General features: G+C 45.3%; 1 protein-coding gene across 2 annotated transcripts in view; it reads right to left on the reverse strand.

Annotated features, from left to right (window-relative positions):
- Positions 1–3,315: 3,315 nt before the first annotated feature.
- Positions 3,316–22,867, reverse strand: part of LOC8043801 (ileal sodium/bile acid cotransporter) — a 38,972-nt gene continuing 19,420 nt past the window's right edge. The window contains exons 2-4 of one of the 2 annotated variants that reach the window (XM_002400754.4): positions 11,984–12,155; positions 6,787–7,479; positions 3,316–5,254 (exon numbers count right to left, since the gene is read on the reverse strand). In XM_002400754.4, the coding sequence (XP_002400798.2) occupies positions 5,241–5,254; positions 6,787–7,479; positions 11,984–12,155 (879 nt within the window). In that variant the 3' untranslated portion in view covers positions 3,316–5,240. Of the gene's footprint in view, positions 7,480–11,983; positions 12,156–22,867 lie in introns of both variants that reach the window. The other variant, XM_029993637.3, reaches the window with a different exon arrangement.

The raw sequence follows: 22,867 nt of genomic DNA on the forward strand, positions 1-22,867 counted from the left end.
AAAGCCGCTACTGCGCCTGCGCGCCGATGGCCTTGACTGTAGAGTTCCGGGTACCGTAGAGGGTTGCGGAGAGCCATTGCGGGACGCCGAAAACCATCTACCGAAACTCCCTAATGGTTGTACGCGAAAGCGGAATGTCACCGGTTGAGGGTGACCAAATCACCCCCGCCTGTGCGAGTGTTGCCCCTGCCCAAGGAAACTGACATTACGTGCAGGCATCCACTCTTCCCGTGTGTAGCAACACTCAACAACAACCACATGAGTAGTTCAGACGTAAGAGTTTTCCCCATCGCAGCGACCTGCTAGTCTCTTTATTCGTGCGTCATTGCCTTCAATTAAGTCTGTTACGAGAGTACGGAGTACACATACGTTCAAGTCGTAAACCGAAAGGGTTTCTTGGGGAAGACGCGAAGGGAGATCTTCAGTGATTGATTCCAAAATCGGAATAAAAACTCCGTGCCCGTAGAAAGTTTCGCAGTGTTGCGGAGTGCCACTCTGGAGTGGAATGATTCCGGAATTATTCCGCACTTTCGGGACCCCGGAATGGAAATGGAATGGGCACGGTCCTTATGCGAGCTGAGCCGATTATCATCTATGGCCTACGGGCTGATGGCGCCATTCGCTAGCGCGTGGTAAGTGGCTCTTGAAACAGCATCATTGCGCTGGAGGTGACTGACGGTTTCATCGTCTCACTGTCCTATGCTCCTTCGAGGATGAGAATGGCGCTCCCTCGGTCAAGCAACCAAACGGTAGACAGACAAGGTGTCGTTCCTGGTGCCGCGAGACGCGACAAAGGGACTGTTGTAATCGTGCGCGATTAGCATGCAGCTTTGAACCGGGGTGTCGAAGTGAACCCGAACACCGGAGAAAAGCCGTTAATTCTAACTGACCCGGAACAAAACTGTAACCAAAATCAAACATTCGATATTGAACCCGAGCCGGAACAGAACCGTAATCTCATGTGGCGGTTACCAGTTCATTGGAAACGGTTCGGCGAAATAAAATGCGAACCGCATCTTCCTGCGGGTGGCGGCTCAGTGAAAACAGCCGCTAACGCCACGTTAGCGGCTCAGTTTTCACTAAACAAACGGCTGCGACGACATGGAGACAGCGCAGTAATAATGAAACAAACAAGTATATTTCTGCACAGCGCGAATTGGCGTCGGCGTGGAGGCGTATTCCTATACTTTGCTTGAGCTTACGATCGATGGACCGCAAAGGAAGCTAGGAATCGCCACATGCCCTTCCGGTTGGGCGGAGCGACGCGGGGAGCGCCAAGTGACGAGACAAGCTACGAACTACGGCTCGTGTAGCTCACAGCGTCCATCGCGGCATATCGTTAGATGAATCTGAGCGTATCTGACTGTGCCGAGGGGGAGTTCGAGCTACGCTCTGTGTGTGTTTCTTTTCTTGCTGTGAACATAAACATCATCAAAGTAAAAACAAAAACTTGACGGCTGTCGGCACGTATGTTCCGCGGTGATGAAATCTGGAGGCAACAAGACGCGACGAGCACGACACTGCGGCGACCCCGGTTTATCGAAGCCTTTATAGAGAAGATAGAGAACCCATTTTAGAGAAAATAGCGATGAGCCTACGGCCGCCGCGAAGCGGCGTGTACGGGTGAATCAGGCGAGTTAACATTTTTGTAATTAGCCGCCGCAGACTGCCCCCGCGAAGCGGCGGGCGCGCAGCAGGGGGCATGGCTTAACACGCGCACCAGTGATACACGCGAAAAGTAGGAAAGCCTTTTTTTTAAAAAGCGTCCCCTTTTCGATAAACGGCGTTAGAAAACTTTGGCTCCGCTTTCTCTAAACCGTGCCCACTCTCTAAAACGTGCTTCGATGAAATGGCATGCGATCAACCGTAGTAAACCCCGCCAGAAACACGAGCCGCCACGAAAAAAAAAAAAAAAAAAAGTCAAATTTGGGGGTTTTACGTGCCAAACCAACGGCGGGCATCTGGCACGCCCCAGCGGAGGACTGAGGGTTAATTTGAACCACCTGGGGATCTTTTGACGTGCAACCGAAAGCTGGTGTCCAAACAGGACACTACAAAACGCACGACTCCGACAAATCGTGAAAATTGAAGCGGGCTTGAAGCGGGCGCGTCCGCTTCAATTTTCACGATTTGTCGGAGTCGTGCGTTTTGTAGTGTCCTGTTTGGAACCCGCTCTCGCCTCGGAGCCAACGAGGCGGCTAGCCGCCACGGATTCACACGTTGCAGCATGTTTCACATGTTTACTAAGAGATGGCGCCACCAGTCACACAAATCATCATGGTTTACACGGTCGCGCCAGTTTCACGATTCGCTAAAATATGTCAAATTTCACGTACGGTTTCACATAACAGACCAGCTGCACTGTTCGTGATTTTGGAACCGTGTGCTCAAAAGGCGACTCGCTAAAACTGGCGACTCGCTAGAACTCCCTATTTCTCACTCGGCCGAAAAGCCGTGCTATTCGCTAGGCCTTACCGAGGAATTTGACCGTCGCTAACCGTTCTTTTGGGGGGTAGTCAATTTTGACCACGTGTGAGGTTGTCATATTTATCGTAGGGGTCATTATAATCGTGGCAACTTTTTACCGCCCAAAAGGTAGTCACATAGACTACATTTCTTTCTTTGTGTCAATTTGTTTCCTTTTTTTTTTTTTTTTTTGCCCATCCCGCTTGAACTCAAGCACTTTGCAGTATGTAATAGGTTGTTTTCATATGACGTCAATCCGCCATTTTGTTGTTAGTTTATTTTTTCAAACAAATTCACTAATATGAAGGATTACATCGCAACCTGTCGAGGAGATGTCAGCGTGGTAAGACTTGTAATCTTCTGTGCTCTACGCATTTAAGGGGTCATGGAAATCCTTGGAATGCTTGCCTTCTGCACACGGTAAATAGCTCAAAACAACAAAATGGGGGACAAAATTACGTCAGTGAAAACTACCTATAAACAAGTAAAATGAAAGGAAAAAAGGCGGCTTTGCGTGCTTCACGGACGTTTACATTTTTCTCCCATCAGACTTGTAGGACCAACGAAATTGTCGAAACCACTACAAAACGGCAGCGTCCGGTCTTCCGATGGTGGCATAGTTTTACCCAAAAAGACTAATTAAAAAAAAAAAAAAAAAAAAAAGATTCAATAAAAATTAAAAAACACGTGCAGCAATCTAATCGAGCAGATCCCCGACGGCCGAACGAAAGGTCGGCGCAATGGCGGCACACGGCAGTGTGACAAAGCGCGCTCTTTTTACTTCTGCCCGCGGCATTTCTTAACACTGGCATTTGCGCGAGTGCAGCTTCACAAGCACAACAAACTGAACAACTTATGCAAAACAAATTTATTCACGATTGCCACAGGCAGGCCACCGACGACGATCCACATGCGCTGTGGTCGAAAATAATTCTGTAGCTCAAAAAATATAATTTGGGGTTAGAATGCAGCGTCTGGGAGTCCTATCCCCCTTTGCAGAGGGTAGACCCCACTGCTAGTGCCACAGCCTCATAAACTTGAGGCAGTGGCAAGTTAAGTACATTTGTATTGGATGGCTATGTCTACTTTCAAAACCTTGAACATACTATGTACGCGTGTTCATTTGCAATCTTGGTTGTTCGGGACATTCTTCCTCCTCATCAACACAGCAGAACATTCATTCTCAAGGACTGCCACTGCGGATAAAATAGCCAACGCAAATCACAGCATTTCACTCTGCAAGCAATGCAGCAGCCACTTGGCCAAGACAATTCTTCCGACACCAAAGTGTGTATGCACACTAATTACAAGGCCACCGAGATCTGGTATATGTAATTCACCGAGAGTTTAACCATGAGCTGTGCAAAACAGTGTAGAAACAAGTACAGATTCAAGGGCATCACTTAGCTAAACGATTTTTCAACTTCTTACGTGCACTCTACACAGACTGGAAATACATGAAGTTGCCACTGCATACTACAAGTGAATTTGCAAGTAATATTTAAGCAGTCCAACATGTTGCTCGAATATTTTGCTTAACCTTTTGTGCCAAAAATACCTTGCACAAACGATACTACCACGCTTTCAATAAAAGAATCCGCACTGGCACGTGCAATCAAATAGGTGCATCTAGGGCACAAAGATGCTCAATTTCTGGTACTGGCAGTCAAAGCATTGCTTGCTTAGTCTTTCCAATACCCGCTTCTTACTTTTAAAGCTGGAGACAGCACTCTGTATTGTGTGCAAACAGTGAAAAAAGATGGCTAGCTTTAGGTGTTTCGTTCCGTTTTCCAAAACTGTGAAAATTGGCCACCAAACACGGATTCATTTCTTAGGATGCTAAAATTCACATATACACTTAAAAAGTTCTGAACTAAAATTTCATTGCTACAACAGCAACAAGTTTCTTTAAGGTTTGTGCTGGTAAACTTGTAGCATTAACACTTTACTTGGAGTCCCAGTCCAATCAATCATGTGGCTGTATGGCTGAAATTACACCCAAGTTGCAAACCAAACACAATACAAATTTAGCCTTGGTACAAAATTCAATACCAAGCAGAGCATGGACCACTGGATAAGCAAAACAAGAAACAGAAGCACCGACTTACAATTCATACGTGAATAAAAAAACTCAGAAATTGAACTCGCAGGAATACCAGACATCTTCAATAAAAATTTTTGTCAAATGCTCGTAGGAATCGAGTTACTTGGAGCTCAACTGACTGAGCAGCCTGAGCCATTTCTCTCGTCCACTCATGGGAAGACCGATGTCACCCAAGGACCCGACAGGGCTGACATAGTCACTAATGAGTACACACTCCGAGATAACCGCAAACCAGTTTTGACACCACAAACTGTTACAAGAGAAACTGCTTGCTGCATATCAAAGCGTCAGGTATTGGTGCTTTTCCCATGAAGAGATGGAACTCCCGCAGTCACTTCACAAGCGTGGTTCTGCGAAAACTATATAAAAAACACATGCAATGTTCTTTTCCACACCTTTTCATGCGAGGCTTTTACAATCAATTATCAGTTGTGTGCAAGCTTTTGTGTGTCTTCCATTTAAGTAGTCGGTGTGCTGTTTGCTGTCAAATGCTGGCCTACTCTAGCCCATTCCCAATCGGCTCTGTGGCTCTTGTAACCCGACGCATTCATCTTGGCAGCACTGGGAGTCTGTCCCAGTGCTGGCAGACGGTGCAGGGAGGAGTGGGCCGATGCTGCTTCAGCAAGGCCCGGCCGCTATGGCCACGCCTAGAACGTGCAGCGACTCTAAGTCACGGGATGGACCCTAGTGGAGGGAAGAGAACAGAGGGACACCACACAGGAGAGACAAGGTCGTTAGTACCCTTGTCCCACTCTGCACAACGCAAACTACCAAGCTGGACACCGTTTACCAGACTGCCAAGAGCCTCGACTGCACCCTTCAAATTGGGTCAGATTGCTATGCCCAGAGCAAAATACCAAATTAGGAACCCTAAGCTTCAAGCATTTTGCAAAACAGGTTCGAGTTGTTTGTTAGTAGAAGAAATAAAATGCTCGCGATGCAATCAGGCAAAAAATAAATGCATCTACAAAACAGAAAACTGAAAGCAGCAAAATAACAATACTGCCAAAGACAACTACATACACCAGCGCACTCAAAGTTTGCAGAAAGTGCACTAAAACGAACACAGAGGTGTTGAAAATTTGGGAGATTCAGACATGCAAGGAACTTGTGGGACGGCCCAAACAAATGCATACAATGAACGCTCAAAGTCCAAAGGAGGAAAACGAGAAAGAAGTGTAGCGAGAAGAAAGCAGGCAACGTAGTCACAGACGAGGCTCTGTACGCTGGACTCAGTCCGACAGAAGCGGACATTCCAACTCGCTGTACTGGACCTGAAGGTGGGAGGGTTGGAAAAGAAAACGGGATGGGGTCTCGGGTGAAACCATGGCTCCATTCTTTTTCCACTGCTGTCGCGCATCTAAATGCAAACAAGTACAGTTTGACCCACACTGGACACTAAGCGTACGGGCAAAATTAACAAGAAAAAAGCTTTGCCCCTTTCACTTTAATGCAAAACTGTGCACACGCTAAACAAACATTCGAGCAGAGTTCCAAAGTCCTTCTAGACAGGGTGAGGCAAAAGTTGTGCATCATTAACAAATATGAATGATGGCTAGGGGTTAGTGGCTGGCGAAGCAGGCAAGAGAGCAGGGGTTGAGACCGGCCAGCAGTCAGATCATTCGGCCAACCAAGCATGCAGTCGCAGAGCCTGACGGAAGGGCTGACCCGGCTACCACAAGGCTAAAAGCAGGGACTCGGCCACTGAGGGGCTTGTGCGCCAATGCAAAAAACTGCCCCTCCATTCCATGCGGTGGAATGTGTGGAGCCAAAAAACAATGTTCGTAGCTCGCCTATTATGGCAGGAAGAAATTTGGTGTCAATATCACAGACATCTTGTCCTTATGTCAATTATATGTAATCACGGCTCACAACTGTGTACAAGTACCATGAAAGGGCACCGAGGCCATGGAAGGGCACTTGGAGACAAGGAGGTGGCAGCTTCATCGCTCCCCTCACCTTAGTCCGCAATCCTGGGAAAACAGTAATCGTCTAGGCATTCGGCGCACAAAAATTGGGTGCTCTCATCTTATGAGCACGACTGTTGGAGCAATCCAGGCACAGAAAGAGGCAGGAAGAATGCACAATAAAAACAGAGGTCATAATGAATAGCGACGAAAAGGGTGAAACCGCCAAGCTGGACACCACAATGCAAGCCGAGGAAACAAAGACGAGCCAGACGTATCACTTTCACAGCCTATCTGCCAGCTCATCACCGTAGCTCGCCGCCGCCGCCTTCCCGCCACCCAGAGTTGCCACGATGCCATTTGCTGTGAGTGCCGCCTTCTCGTCGAGGTCGTCGCCTACCTCAGCAAAGCGTGCCAGTGGGGGCACCCCCTTGGACGCCTCGGCGTCCGTCACCGCATCACTGCGTCGGCAGCACCGGCTGTACACCCGCTGCGCCAGCAGCAGTACCAGCAACGGGACAGGCGTCACGATCGAGGCCGCCACGGGTACTACTGCCGCGATGTCCGCCTCGGGCTGGGGCAGCGAGAAGCCCAGCAACACGATGGCAATGCCCGTGTTCTGCACGCCCGTCTCCACAGACACCGCCAGGACGTCCGGCCACGCCAGACCCGCCAGGCGCGTCGCCACCGCCCCGACCGCAAAGCCCACCCAGACGTTGGCCGCCGCCGCCACCAGCACCCGCCACGACATCAACTTGAACATGTAGAGGTTGGCGTAGGTGCCAAAGGCCACGATGTACACAATCATGGCCACCGAGACCGGGGCCAGGATGCGCTTGCAGAAGGCCGCCACCTTGGGACGGAAGCGCTGCAGCAGCAGCCCGATGGCCAGCGGCCCCGTCATCGAGACCAGGGTGGTGAAGATGTTACGGAAGGGGATGCGCACCGAGGCGTCCTCGAACAGGCTGCGCCCCAGCGTGAAGAGCCACAGGGGCATCGTGCCTGCGGCAAGGGTGAGGCCCCCAGCTCCCTCCAACAGTGCCCAAAGGCCCCTAGCTCTGTACCACACTCGCTCGTGCCACCCACCTGCTCAACCACAATGCTCCCCAAAACTCTCCAGATCTATGGCAAATTGCTGGGACACTGTGTTTGATATGTGCTCTTGCATCACAAACATCTAGGGATACTCTGAGCCTGTGTCCACAGAGTATGGGGAATGACAGGCCGTGGCCAATCACGTGACGTCAATTTCCCCGCTAAATCTATAGGGAAACACAATTTGAGTATAGCTCACGTGACATACATTTCTTTTGCTGCAGGGAAACTCGATTAAGTCATGTGATATCATTTTCCCCGCTAAATTTAGCGAGAAAACTGAATGGGTGTTGAGGTCACATGATGTCATTTTCCCGCTAATTCTAGCGGGGAAACTCAAGTCATGTGACGTCACAGGCCACAGCTTCACGAAATTCGGTTTCACGAAATCCAGAGCAACTAGCCGAAGAATGTTTCACATTAAAATAAGCGAGCCAAACAAACAATTCTCTTTTACCTAGTAATACAAGGTTCCTGGAACCTCTAGCACGTGGCCGGATATCAGTGCATGCCACAGCTGTCCCGAACGTACCACTACTACATCCGTTGTCAGTGTATTGCAAAAGCTACGTTGGGCGACGTTTTCCTCGTTCCTTTGACAAAGGACCCCGTGTACAGGGCACAGTTCAAAGTGCCCTCATCATTTATTTTTTTTTAATTTTCTTACAGGGATCCACGTGTTACAAGTGGCTTATGAACGGGGTTCCAGGTTTTCGCTACTACATTTAGCGACGTTAACCCGGCTTCATCGAGATCAGCGAATACCCAAAAACTGCCAACTGGAGCTTGAACAAGAAAAGTTTCACTGAAAGAAATCTTTATCTACAGCATTCTTTTGCATTCAGCCTGAACACAGCCCACAGCAAACAGCCACACAGTCCGCAAGGTTGCTTCTTTCTCAGGCTTTCCCCACTTTATACTTTGCAGTTTCAAAAGGGAGCTCGACACTAAAATCTTCCCTGTAGAAAACCCGGCTTGTACCTTCCGGGAATGTGCCTCGTTCTGTCAGTCATGTCATGTGCATGTACCCTGAAGGTTAGGAAATCCCCCGTTTCTTCAACACGACCCACAATTAATGCCCATTTTTGTCCCACACTGAGAAGAGACACTGAAAAAAACACCCTCAACCCTAATTATAAATGAACAGACAGCACAAGAAAGCTCTAGGACAATTATTGCCACTAATATTACAGGAATAATGTTTAATCGCGCCATTCCCAAGATATTCATATCGGCAATTTCAAACACGGATGTGGGAATATGATTCCAATTCAAAAAGGTGTTGGGAATAAAAAATTTTAAGATATATTTGTTCTGCAAGATGGAATGCCAACTTTGTGTCTATAGACAATGCGCGTGAATATGCATTGGTGTAGTGTTAGTAATGTTAATAAACCCACCTTACAAAATTCTCTTCAGTTGCAATGTGCACGTGGACAACTATTTGAGAGAAATCTCCGGTAGTTTTTCCTTCACCAAATGGTAAATAAAAGAAACAGTCATAAATATAGCTTAATAGTTTTTATAAATAAAAAAACTAGTGATGGGCCGAACGTTTGCTGAATCGAAAATTCAACGCCGAACCTTAAGATTCGGACAAATTTTTTTCAGACTTTTCTAAAGATTCGGCAAAAATACATTGTTCCCAGACCTAAAAGTTAATATAACGTTTTTTCGTGCGAAAAAAGTTTAGGGTTTTTGTTAAATGCATACTGACACAGTTATTACAAAATAAAATGATATTCTACGAGATAACTGTATCGGCGTCATTTTTGTGCGTTTACTGATATTTTAAAATGATTTTTTGCAGAAGTGGTGTGACAACGAGGTTGGCTAGTAGCGGGCACAGTCACGATGCGCGAGTTTTGGTTTTGAGGCCTCATCAGCACAAGTCTGAAGGGAGGAATTGTTGAAATAAAGGCAGTAACACTCTGTTCTTAATTTCCCTGTGAGTCATTATTTCGTGCATGAAAATGAATGCAACGGCTGCTGTGCCTTTACCAGAAGAGATAACAATGTTATTGTAAATATGCATGTTTTTCGATTTGAGTCACTTTAGCTTTGCATGGAAGTGTGCGTCCCATATTTGCAATGTCTCGTTTTTCACTTTTAAACTGCTGGTTTCTGATGTTTGGACTTACCGGACCTCAAGGAAGATGGCAAGAGTTAAGAACGTCTGATGTGCAACATTGCGCATGAAAGTTCTGTGTTCAGTTTTATGCGGATAGACGAAAACCGCGAATTAACGCTAATTGAAAAAGCAATATTTTGTTTTGGCACAAACTACTTATGAGCAGAAAATAGGATTGCTACAACGGCGAGGAGTGCTTTAAAGTATTTGTTGGTCAATGCTGCGATATCTCATTGCATCACTGGAAAGATCAAATGAAAATCACGTTATCCCGAATGTACCGCATCATTTGTCACTTGCACGGTGGACTGCGTCGTTTTTGCGTCCATTTCTGGTCGATCTTCTGTTCTTGAGGCAGAAAATATTAAAGAGACCGACACTCGGAAAGGCTGACACACAGTTATCATGTTGCCTACTCCACTCCTCGCCGTATCCGCTGGTAGTACTACACTGTACGATGGTAATCGCACGATCGCACGGCGTCCATCTCCAATCCATGGCCCCGTTTGCATTCTCGCACATGCGCAGACGTTTGCCGAATTTTTGCAGAATCTTTACCGAACTTTCCTTCAAAAGTTTGGCATGTGCCGAACTTTGCCGAATCTGAAGTTTGGCATATTCGGTCCATCACTAATAAAAACTAGCTCGATCATGCTGACAAAGACAGGGGAGCACAGAATGCGTCGTGAATGAGTTGGGCATGTGCTATACTCCGTTTAACGATAACTTGGCAAACTGTGGAAGCTACGGCTCCTGCGACCCAATAAGAGCGTCAGAGTGAGACACGTGACCTCACGTCACAGGAGCGCGTGTGTCAGCGCCAAATGCGAGGCCTGAAGAAACCTACTGTCGTTTGCTGGCCAAGGGTCGTCTGCTGCGAGACCAACTTCAGATGCAACATTGCCGTCAGCTAGGGTAGCGAGCTTTTTGGGAACAGTTAAGGAGACAACCATAAGCTCAAATTACCCGCGAATCTGTGGCGAGTATTCATGCCAGGGCTCAATGCCATGTTTGGAGCGGAAGCATTCGATTCCATGGCTGCGATCGCCAATGGCCACGGCGCTACAAGGAGAAAGAAATCGGGAGTGGATACGGATGCGGCGTCACTTTTTTTGGTCTAAATATAACTGAAACTGTAAATTAGCGAATATTTATTCCTTATTTTTTATGCACTGTCATAAGAAATAGAATTGTGCGAGTTCAATTGCAGTTAAAGGACTACCTTTTGTCGCAAACAGCGCTGTTGCTGTGGCGGTAACGAGTGTTAACACATACCTTGCTCCGATGCTCTTAACAGGGTCACGAGGTCCACAGCCTCCACAATTCACTAAGTTATAGTGAAACGAAGTATAGAGAGTGAGAGTGAGTGAGTGTGTGTGTGTGTGTATGTGTGTGTTATCACGTGACATCATAGTCACATGACGTCAGGATGACTCATGACATGACAGTGTGACCTCATGGTGTCAGTTGACGGTCCTTCGCAATGGTCCTTCTCGACGGTTTTCTCATGGAGTGCGTTAAAACCAAAGCTCGGTTCAGGTCACCTGCACATGTCATCTGCGTATACAATGTCTGTCTGAAAAGTATCCAGCATCTTACCTCGCTAACCCAGGGCACAGCTTCCATGTAAATTGGCAGGCAATCAGACGCAACTCTACTGCGCATGTCATTCGCATTTTGTCTGCTCAGTCGGCAGCACAACGTCATTGAATCAGGTAAGCGCTGTGTGATGGTCGGATTTACTATGACTGGGCGAGTTGATTAGCAAATATGCTCCAAGTTTTGGTTCAAACTTTGATATCCATCAACGGACATTGTTTGAATGATTAGGTAGACTTTTGGGGATAATTCAGAAAAAAAATATGGTACGACTGAGGGATGCTGTAAGGAGACAGAGTTGCGGGTTCCTGGCAACTGTCAGCTTCAACAAGAGAATACACCTGCCCATTTGTATCGCATAGGGGTTTCTGGCAAAATGTCACCCAGGCATGCCAGCCCTCCTACAGCCCAGACATGACACCCTGCAACTTGCGGCTTTTTCAAGAGCTCAAATGGCAGCTGAAAAGCAGAAGGTTTGAGATCGTTGACGAGATTAAAAAGAAAATGACGAGGCAGCTGATGGCCACACCAAAAGAGAGCTTTGCAGAATGTTTTGTACTTTAAAGGAGGGCGTCATTTTATAGAATAATAAATGGCTGGATACTTTGTAGACAGACCTTGTGCCTGTGTGCAAAGGCGGCAGTGAGTGCTGACCAAAAGACCAGAGAAGTGGGCACTGACCAAGAGAGGCGATGGTGCTGATGAAGGTCATGGCCACACTCAGGTTCAGGTTGCCACCCAGGAGCACTGTCCACATGTTGCTGGCGCCACCCCCTGGCGAGCAGCCAAAGGTAAACAAGCCCAGCTGCAGGTAGGCTTCGCTGAAGAGCCACTTGGCCATGCCGTACGCCACCTGTGGCACCAGACAAGCCTCTTAGAGGGCACCCAGAGAGTAAGCACAGCCACCACCGCAGGCCATGCTTCTAACCCAGAGTGAGCAACATCAAATTCAGCAGAAGCTACAAGCCTGTTTTATTTTAAAATCAATACCAAAGGTTCACCACCGAGCAAACAATATAGAAGGTGTGCTCTGAAATTTTCTAGAAAATATGACTAGCACTGATCATCTAAAATGAGCAACGGCTAAAATGAGCAATGCCATAAAATGTGCGAGTTGGCACTCACTCGCATTAGTTGCAAAGTTTAATAACCCTGCCACAGAGCAAGCGCAGACGAGTCAATCGGAAATGACTCATTCTTAAGCAGCATTAAGGGGAGGCACTCCCTTGGATGGTCTACTTTTTAAGTATTTGTGCCAGGTCAATGAAATTTTTAGGGTATGTTAAACGTCAAAACTTGGGAGGCTACACCAACTTTCAACCGAAAAGGTTTATTTTTTGACAAGTTACAGCCTTATTCGTTGAAAAAAATGTACATGTAACAGTGCCAAAGTAAAAAAACTATCGTTTCAAAATATTAATAAAAAGGCACAATTTCTTTGTTGGGATATAACGCTGAATGAATAAACTAATCGGTAGTAGGCTTGAAATAATTTTTAAGGCGATATTTCACGTAAAAATTAACTTTCAATAATGGTATGAATTTTTAATTTTTTTCTTGTTTCACAAACGTCAACATTTTTGTGTGAAGAAATAACAATTTGCAAAAAGTAAGCCCATAGCCGAGTTCTCCAGTAAATTTCATGCCAAAAAAGCCATACATTAGACTTGGGGGTGCTTAATTCATCAAACAATAGTTTTAGAGCTGTGAAAAAATGGTGAAAACATGAAGCTGAGAAAAACGGGTTTGAAAGTTCGAACACTGTTTTAGTTTAGATGGGGCTTGCCATTTCATCTAAAATGCTCCAGGGGTATATGTCACTCCTTCCTCTGCACGGTCCCTCTGTGCCTTGGCCACAGCTTCCATCTTCCTTTTTTTTTTTGTGGGACATCTTGGAGGACTTGAGCGCTTTCACTTGGGCCTTCGCAACCTTCATCTTGGTGGCCCTCTCCCCGTATGACGCTTGATAGCTCCCTGGCTGTATGCCCATTTCCAACAGAGCTTCCCGATTCGCTAGGACGAGCCACGTCACGTGGCTCGTCCTAGCGAATCAGAGCTCTTGTTTCGCCAGCTTGACCAATAAGAGCGTGCACAGCTATGTTTTCTACGGGGTTTTACGGTCTGTGAGCACGATATCGCGAACAATGCTGCGAACAGAACGAAAGAGGGCGAGACGCTCATTCCAACAAGGGGGGGCCTGTCCAAGCTAGTCCTAAGAAACGCGGAGGGAGCGCGCTTTGAAAATAGCATTTTCGTAATCAACCGCGTCGTTGGCGCGCACGTGCGGCCGCCAGCACTTCAAAAATAATTTATTTCGGAGTAAATACTTTACTTACAGGAATAAAATTTTTGGACAGCATTCTTTATGAGTTGTAAAAGCTGGTCAGCCTATTTTCCAAAAATGTAACTTTTTCGAAAAAATCGCGATTCCTAGGCCGTGCCTCCCCTTAAAGGACCTCAAAATGACTGCCTCTGTAGGAGGAACTCGTATCACCACGAAGGTCTGGATACAAATACTTGAAAGGATAAAACATCGAGGACGGAAACAGGACTTCTTTTTTGAAAGAAGTCCTGTTTATGTTTTCGTCCTGAATGCTTTATCCTTTCAAGTATTCATATCTATTCACCAACACGCTCATTTTCAATTATTACGGCCAAGGTTTGGATAACATGTAGTTTAGTCCTGAGTTTCCATGTCCCAGTGCAACTGTCATGACTCACTAATATAGATCTCCTTAGAACTGGTTTGAGACCTTAATGTGGCAGGCCAAGGGAAGGTTGTCTGCATTCTTTGGCGGAGGCAGCAAGTTTGCCTGCTTCCACATTACCGGGAATACCAAGGTGCCGACAGAATTTTATATAACGTCCGAGCTGAAAAAGGGTCTGCTTTATCTGTACATGGGAGTTTTGCAGAAAAAAACTCTTGCTCTTAGCTGAAGAACACCCTCGTAATCGAAAAAGAAAAGCGCCATCATTCCTTAGGAAAATCGTCCAGAATAATGAATCAAAAGAGTAGACAACAGGCACGGCCACAAAAGATGCAATTTACATAGCCCCCAAAAATATCATATTTTGGTCTGCATAGGCACTTTGCAGTGTAATTTGCTGTTCAAAAAGCACAATATGTCCGAGCACACACTGTCCACCTCTGCTCAATGCCCCACATTAATTCCAGTAGTGCCCTGCCCTTTGTTCAGACAAGGGATGCACGTGAACATCCTTCAGGTTTCTGTTCCAGTACATGCTTTGACATAATTGTACCATGAGAGGGTGGAGAAGAAACAGAGATGATTAAATCATAATTTGAATAATATTTTAAATCATGATTTAAATAGCACCGATATCGCTATAATGATTTAAATTGCACACTTTTACCCCAAAATAATACTGAAAATATTTTGTATTTACTGTTTGTCTATCGGCGTTTGCTTCCCGTAGACATTTATTTTGTATTTGAAGCAAATAATAATAAAGCAGGAGGGATTTATATCAGATAGCCATTAAACAAAACACATCTAGTGATAAAAAGCGTAATTACTTTCTAGCTTAAAGGGACACTGACACCCCCCTAAAATTTTTTTATATTTTTCCAGGCAATCCACTATGGTGTCAGAAGGCTACCCAATCAATATTTTGCTACAGCGTCACATATACTTTTTAATAAAGTAAAAAAACACAACTGCTCGAAACCGAAACTGGACTTGACAGGAAGAATAAATATAGAAGAGGAGAAAGTTACCGGGTGTCACATGGCTGTGAAACTTTTCTTCTCTCAATCAATGTATTTGCAGCTTTTTACAAGCCACAAAAAAATGGGTATAATATTTTTGTCTATTTTTAGCCTTGAGTGTGTGCCTTCAATGACCCACAACTTTTATTATATTTGGTGGTTATGGCTAAACCTTAGAAAACAGCATGTGACCACGGAGAAGAGAGTGAGTGCGACTCAAACCGGCCAGCTCTCGATCGGCGGTTTTCGGCCGTAAAGAAAACAAATTTCGAGCTGAAAATTCTGTTCTAGGTAGTCGGGCTGTCATATGTCATGTACAACTAAAAACCTCAGCGGCATAAATACCCTGTCAGTGTCCCTTTAAAGGGATGGTGAACTGAAATTCGGATTTCAAAAAAACAATGCAGGAGCTATAGGCGGGACGCTACAATCCCTACAACAGTACTCGTTAGGAGATATCTCGAATGGACGGCTGTACTTTTTTGGAAAAAAAGAGGTCGAGATTGAACCAGGCCAATGAGGCGCGTGACATAGAGATATCTCGTTTTCTCCCCTCTTCGCTTTGCCCCCTCAAGGCGGCGAGGAGGAGAAGACGCGAGGCCGTTCCCTCTCCTTCTCGGAGAAACATGACGTAGACAGATTGTCAAATGTGCCTCCTTTTTTAGAAAAATACGGTCATCCGTTCGAGATATCGCTGTATGTGTGATGTTTTAGTGTTTCTGGCATCCCATTGCATGCTTTGCCGCCATGTTTTGTGGAATCCAGATTTCGGTTCAGCCTCCCTTTAAGTGATTTAGATCATGTAGGTTTGATTTAAACCAAATAAATCTGGTTTAAACCAAACAAATCTGATTTATTTAATCAATTTGTTTTAATTTATCGACGTCGTCTTTTGAGAGCGTGTATCAAGGCGTAAGCTAAGCACGGGTCATGCGCAGAATGCACCTGTGGCATGTCCAGACACAAGTGACAGGGTCCAACGTCTCCAGGGCAGACGGCCATGTCAACCCATACAGTCTAGGCGGGACTGTACTAAAGAGAAGTCGCAAGCGTCTATCAGTCCCCCAGGGCTTGTACGGCAGTACTGGGAGGATATCTGAGGAGCGACTGCTGTTTCAACTCTTTCATGCAAGCTATGAATGTGAGCTTTGAAGTATGTATAGTGCAAAGGCATCTCCCCCTTCTCTCCCTTCTTTCGACTCAGCAGTGTGAGGTTCAGGGGAAACTCCTACCACACCCTTCTACTTTAAGAGACACTGGAGAGGAGGTCGCCTCCTCTCCAGCGTTTGCTCTGCCCAAAGGCAAAGAGGTGCGAGAAGCTTCCCCTCAACTTTTAACCTGTCACCAACTCTAAGTTGGCCCCCAGAAACGATAATGCGGTCTATAGAACAACTTTATTGTTTCTCCTGTTACATAACCAGATCATAGAGCTTCAAGGGAAGCTGACACACTTGTCAGATAACCCGAGTCAGAAGCAGCCCTTCTGTTGCTTTTTATCCCCTCTGCTCGAATATTGCACTGAAACTGCGCACAAGTATAACTAAACTGCTTTTATTCGAGACAAACGGCAAATGATGTTTGGCAAACCTCGCTGTTGCCTGCGATCGGTCAGTCATCATTGTTCTCTACAAGCTAGCTGTTACAGCTCCACTACAAAAATATGCTGTACTATGTTGTACTGGACAAAAGAAAACTCCCCATTTGTGTTTTTTTTTTTGCACAAATTATGTAAAACTTTAGCGTTGAAGCAGCAAAAAATAAATATGAAATGATTTGCAAAGCCTAGATGCTGGTTGGGTGATGACACCAAGCACATGTGTCACTTTCTGTGAGCAGTAGCTGTAGCTGGGATGCAGGTCACTTACGCAGTGTATTTAGCCAAAAAAACCGCTTCCAATCATTTATAATTAGGTAACTTTTGTAGGCTTGCAAGTAGCAAAATCTAAGCTCTTCGGAGCATGTCCATTAACTATAGAGGAAGATAACCATTTGTAAAATAGGGACAATATATTCTATTCTGGTCTGGACATGATTGACAAGTCAGCAGCAAAGTTCATGCCAAAGATGACTGGGGCACCAGGAACACTTACAGTGGTGGTCCAGCCATTTCAGGTTTTGGAGCAATTTTTGGAGCAAGAAAAACCCAATTTTGGAGCAATTCGTATCACATAAACTCCCCTTTTGGAGCAGGGAAAAGCTCGTTTTGGAGCACCTTGGTATCAGGAAAACTAAACATTTTGGAGCAGCATGAACATAGAGCAGTTCTGTGCCATGTCTTTATTATTATATATATATTACGGCTGCCGAAAGTCCGAAACTATAGCGATTTATTAAACATGTTTGCAAGCTCTATTCTGAGTTCGCACGCAGTGCGACAGTATGACAACCAAGGGGTGACCAATCGTTTACGGCATTTGACATGAAAAGGAACACGCAACAATTCGCAACAAGGAAATCAAGCAACGACCACGCGATCGAAAAGAGTACCACGTTCGGTATTGATGCCGCATGGTCTGCCGGTGAACGAGCGTCCGAGCAAATTTCTACTATGAAGTCTGTAACTTAAAACGCGCATGCAGAAAAAAAAAAACTACTCACGTTGGCTCCTCTTTAAGAGGACTTAGTAGTGGCGATGCAGAAATGAACAGCCACAACGCCGCATATCAAAACGGTCGCAACAAAACAATAATGCGCAATAATGCCACTGGGCCGGAAACCTGAATTGGATTGTGATGGCTATGGTAACGGCTCTACCCTTTATATCGGGCGGCAGCTTGCACCTGCTTGCACCACCTAGAGCACTATATAGCTCTATAGTGCTCTAGCACCACCTAGCCTAGAAAATAAAACTCCCCCGGGTTGCCAGCCGAAAACGCCATTCTTCCAAAAAAGGAATCGTTCACGGACCGACTAGCCCTTTTTGGCGCAGTTTGGCGCGGTTTGGCGCAATTTGTGTCTTTAGGCGCAGCAAGGCGGAGGTAAAGGAGAATTTATCAAAATGGCGCAATTGGCGCAGCTGGACCACCCCTGCACTTACTTATCGCATCCTAGTTATCAGCAATTGCCTAAGTGGCTGGCAACCTTCTGCCTATCAATTATCTCGGCACAAAGCATAGAAGACAATGGGATCCGCAATGAACAATGCCGCCAAAAATGAGAGCACCGACCACTGAAGGTACTTGAGAAGTGGCTCCCGGTGTCACTCTCTGTACCGAACTGCACGCCCTCAGCACTTATAGAACAGCTCTAATCACCAAACACAAAAGACCTCTGCCTCTCGACAGTTGTGAGGCAGAGTCAGCGGTATGTGGCACTTGTTCATCAGCCCAGTGCAAGGCTAATTCACTTTCTCTAGGAGAGAGGAATAAGATCAATACCCAGACAGATCTTCCTTTTAACAGAGTCTGAACAAAGATCTCGCAAGGAGAGCTGCAAATTCTCAGAGAAAGAATATCACTGGTCCTTCTGACAGGATCTGGGAAAGGTACTTCTCAACCTATATATATATATCGGTCTGCTTTGGTGGCACACACATTCATCTCCTGGTCAAGTTCTTTTGAGCTCAAAGACCAATGACCAATTCATGCTTTCCACCTTTTCCCTGCTTCCTCCTCTCCCCCCTCCTTCCCTGTCCACGGCTGCCCGTTTCCTCCTCCCCCAGGGTGAGGAGGATCTTCTGCCTTGCAGAATCTCATGTCTGGTCGCGGCTTTTAAGGGATATTGACAAGATATTTATGCCTGCCTAGACTGGAAACAAAAACCGAGGTAAAATACTGGCCAACCCAATTCAAACTCTAACACCCCTCTCCCCTCAGGTTCGAAAAAAAGTTTGCAGCCATATCTAGTTTAGTAGAACTCCTAGGGTACCCACTTTGGCAGTGTCTTGTGTACACCATTGTAGAGGATGTCCACAGCTTCTAACAGAGGGCACATTTTCAAAAGGGGTCTATTGTAGGGGTGTGGAAATATTAGAGTTTCGAATTGAATAATAATTGACCAAATAATTTAATTCAACATTTCTATATCTAGTATTCTAGTTTTTTTTTTAATATTTCAATATATGGAATATCAGTATCGCTGGCAAAAACTAGGGATTCGGGAAAGCTGTCCATATGGTGAAATAGTTCTCAAAGGCCTCTGCTGGATCTAAATCAAGCCTGCATTTAGAAGTCTTGATTGATGAATTATTTTGACTAAAAGCAGTTTGTTCTTTGCATTCCTCGAACAATCCAGTCATGCACCTAGCTTCTTGGATGCACTTAACGAAAACCCGTAAACCATGCAAGTCATCATTTTGAATAGAACAATATTGCACCACTTGTAATCAGCTTTATGCACTATAAACCTATTCTTGGTTCTGAAGTCCATAATGGCAATTTTCAAAATACAGATAATGGCACTAATTGAATTGGCACCTTCTGCTAACCTGCCACTCCCAGTTATGTCAAGCGAGGTTCCAAGGCTATGTTAGAATGGTTCAGTCATATCCATTCACTTGTCCAGCATGCCACGCATTTATGCGTGGATGAGTGGACATGGATACAAGCTATGCTAGAGAGTAACCACATTTGGGTCATCTCGCAGCTTAAAATCACGGTTGCCAGTTACCCGAAGCTTATAAGACTTCCATGCTCCAGAAATGTGGGAAGTGTCCGCAACATAGCAGAACAACACCTCCAAGCTTCAAGGCAGCCAATCAAAAGCTCAGGAAGTGGTATTTCTAGATCTATTACCAATTGCTCCTGAACTGCACTTAGCGGCAATTATCTGTCACCCCATAATCGGGGAGCGCCGCTACTCCAAGCAGAGCTCATTTGCTGGGTCTAGGTGAACACATCCCTCAGCTCTGTGCAAAGTTTGTCCTTTGCTAGTCCTTTCACATGCCCTGCAGGAGAACAAACACCTAGGACTTTTTTTTCTTGTCAATGTGTCTTTTGTAAGTGTTGAGAACATTGCAAATAAAATTTGAGGGATACAATATCCAATTTGGCATCAGACTTTTTGCCAACTAATTGGCACTATTCAATCTGAGCTGGAATTTCATTATTTGCACACCTCTAGTCTACATGCAGTGATTTTTCACATCATTGTCATGGGGAAAGAGGAAAAAATAATGCCTAAACACAAAGATAAAAAAAACAAAAAACCTTTGTTGTGAAATACTTTTTGTGTTGCTCGCTGAAGATATTATTATTGTTTGGATGAGACTTTTAATGAGCCCAACACGCCATAGCTCTCATTATTCATAGGAAGAAGGTGAGGCTAGCCTTATCCTCGAGGCCTGCAAGAGTGTGAAGCCAACTTCCCAATTAATGTTACCAAAGTGGCAAGCCCAAGATTTCAGGCAAACAGAAAAATCCAATTAGTAGCCAGATGCGAAGAACTAACAACACCCACACGCATCTGCAAACCTCCCCTGTCTCATCCCCTTCTTTGGCACTGACTTGCCTGTCTTAGGTACTGGGCAGCCTCTGGGGTCCTACAAGAGCACTGCCAGATTCTTTTGCCAGGAGCACCTAGTTACAACACTGAAGGCTTTCATTATGACAAACCACACATAAGAGTAAAGGATCAACCAAGCAAGTCTTGAAGCCAGTTCTACATACCTGTTGTTACCTGTTGTCTCAAAGAATTTGCAATGTCTTCAGGTCTTTGTTTTGCACTAAGGAACTTCACAGCCAGAAGTATATGCAAGTCTTCAGGTAGCACCGTTGTGCCTAATCTAGGCATTGGTAGCACATTTCCATTCATCTCAATCCTTCAAAAGATAACAAATAAACATAGCTTGTTGAGGTTAACAATGATTAAACGGAAGACCCTGGTCTTCGTGGGAATGGCAGAGCAAAAGTGTGTCAACTTAAGGTGCACTCGAAATCCCGGATACATCTACTGGACCGAGTGATCGGCTGCATCCAAGGGGAAAAACCCATCAGGGGTCACATTCAGGGTTCTTCCCAGTGGGCGGCAGGGATTTAAGTTCGGCTGACTGCCCATCTCTGATGCCTAAAAATGTCGCAAACCCACTGAGGTTCCGGTAGCATCAGGTTCAACAAAAGTTTGACTATTTAGAATTGGATTGTGATGGCGAAAACTTGTATCGGGTGATCACAATTTGGGAAACTGAATCTAGCTAGAAAACATAAAAACAAACAAAAAAACAAGAAACGCAAAAAAAAAAAAAAAAATGCCGTGAAGGTGTGATGCAAGGTTTGCAGGCACTATCAGCACAAAATGGAAAAGAACTAAACAAAGATTTTTTCCAATGAAACGAGATCTGTTGCATTCAAGACAATTAAGACGTTCATGTAAAAGCTTACATAGCATGTAGGCTTTTAATTAAAAGGTGAAATATAGGCGATGTTGTGTATGGCTATCTGTGTTATGACAAAACAGTAACCACTCTATGTTTACAAGGAAAAACAGTGTCTAGCAAATTATTATTTTTTCTTTTAATTCCCAAAGTTTTTTTAGGTTTTTGACAATTTCAGGTGAAATTCCCTGACCACTGTAGGGGCGGTTGAATATACAAGACCTTTACAACACAAGACATTGAGTACTGTGAGGATCATTATGCACGGGTGTAATCCCCGAAATATTCGGGTTCGTCCAGTCCGGATTAAACGAGCACTTTCTTGACGCCGACATCGTCAATGAAGAGGCCGCTTCCGGAAGCGCACTGAAAACACGACGCTTGTGTTACACGTCAATAACCGAATGGCAGCATGGCACGCCAGATCCACATTTTCAAATACTTTCGGCTTGAGGCATAAATTGGATTTCGGGTCTGGGCTTTCCCATTTGTTACCAAATCTAGTAGCTCTTACTGGACTAGCATAGTGTCGCACCCTCAATCCCATCCAATCCATTCCAAGGCTTGGACTGGATTTGTCGGTTGTTCCTTTTGCATCGGGTCGCACACTCTATATCGGGTGAGCAGAGCCCATGCTCCGCTCTAAGCAGAATTTATTGCCTACTTTTCTGCCCCCAAGTTCTGAAGTCTTTCTTCAGGGCACTCAATGGCGTTTCCTGCTCATTTTCCCTGACTGGGTTTGCTTTCTGACAATATGACTGACAATTCCCCGATTTTTCCTGGTAATTAAAATTTCCCTGACAATTCCCGTTTTTCTCGGTCGCTAGATACCCTGAAAAAGTACTTATCCAGAAAAGGACATTACACAGCACACTGATCTCTATGACAATTTGCTGGATAGTGCATCCCGCTTGGTCACTGCAGCCACAAGTGCAACCACCGGACGGCCATCTTGCCTGCAGCAAAATTGTGTTTTTGCGAGCATTGCAGGGGCTGGCGGCAGCATGCTGAAGACACGTTTTCTACTCATTCGTCATCAATCACTGAAGAAAGAAGTTTCGTAAACCCTCGTGAAAACTGTGAGACTTGCCTTTGATAACACGTGGAAATTTTTACGAAAGCACAGTGCCGCAGGAAAAAGGCACAACTCGTTGAAAGCAAGTTTTGCACGTCTCGCGGCGATGATCAAAGTTTCCTTGGCACGCCAAAGTGCCGAGTCTCTGTCCCTTCGCACGCTTAGATACCGATCAAGAATCGATGCTGTGTGTACCGTAATATCTTGAGAGATGCCCCACTCCTGAAAGATAGCCGACCCATATCTTTGGCATGATTTGCTACTTTTTTTTTTTTTTTGAAACACCGAAAGGTGGCTTACTTTTAGTAATTGCAGAGGTCAATGGTGACCTTGGCAAAAACAGTATAGCTTCACCACAGCGGGAGAGATAAGTGAATATTGCTAACTGGGAAGGACAGTCGTCTTTGGTTCATTACCCCTTCCAGCAATCGCTGGAAGGGTTAATGAGGG

The sequence above is a fragment of the Ixodes scapularis genome, unplaced genomic scaffold (genome assembly GCF_016920785.2).
Source record: "Ixodes scapularis isolate PalLabHiFi unplaced genomic scaffold, ASM1692078v2 PGA_scaffold9__187_contigs__length_104089568, whole genome shotgun sequence".
In the NCBI taxonomy this organism is placed as follows: domain Eukaryota; kingdom Metazoa; phylum Arthropoda; class Arachnida; order Ixodida; family Ixodidae; genus Ixodes; species Ixodes scapularis.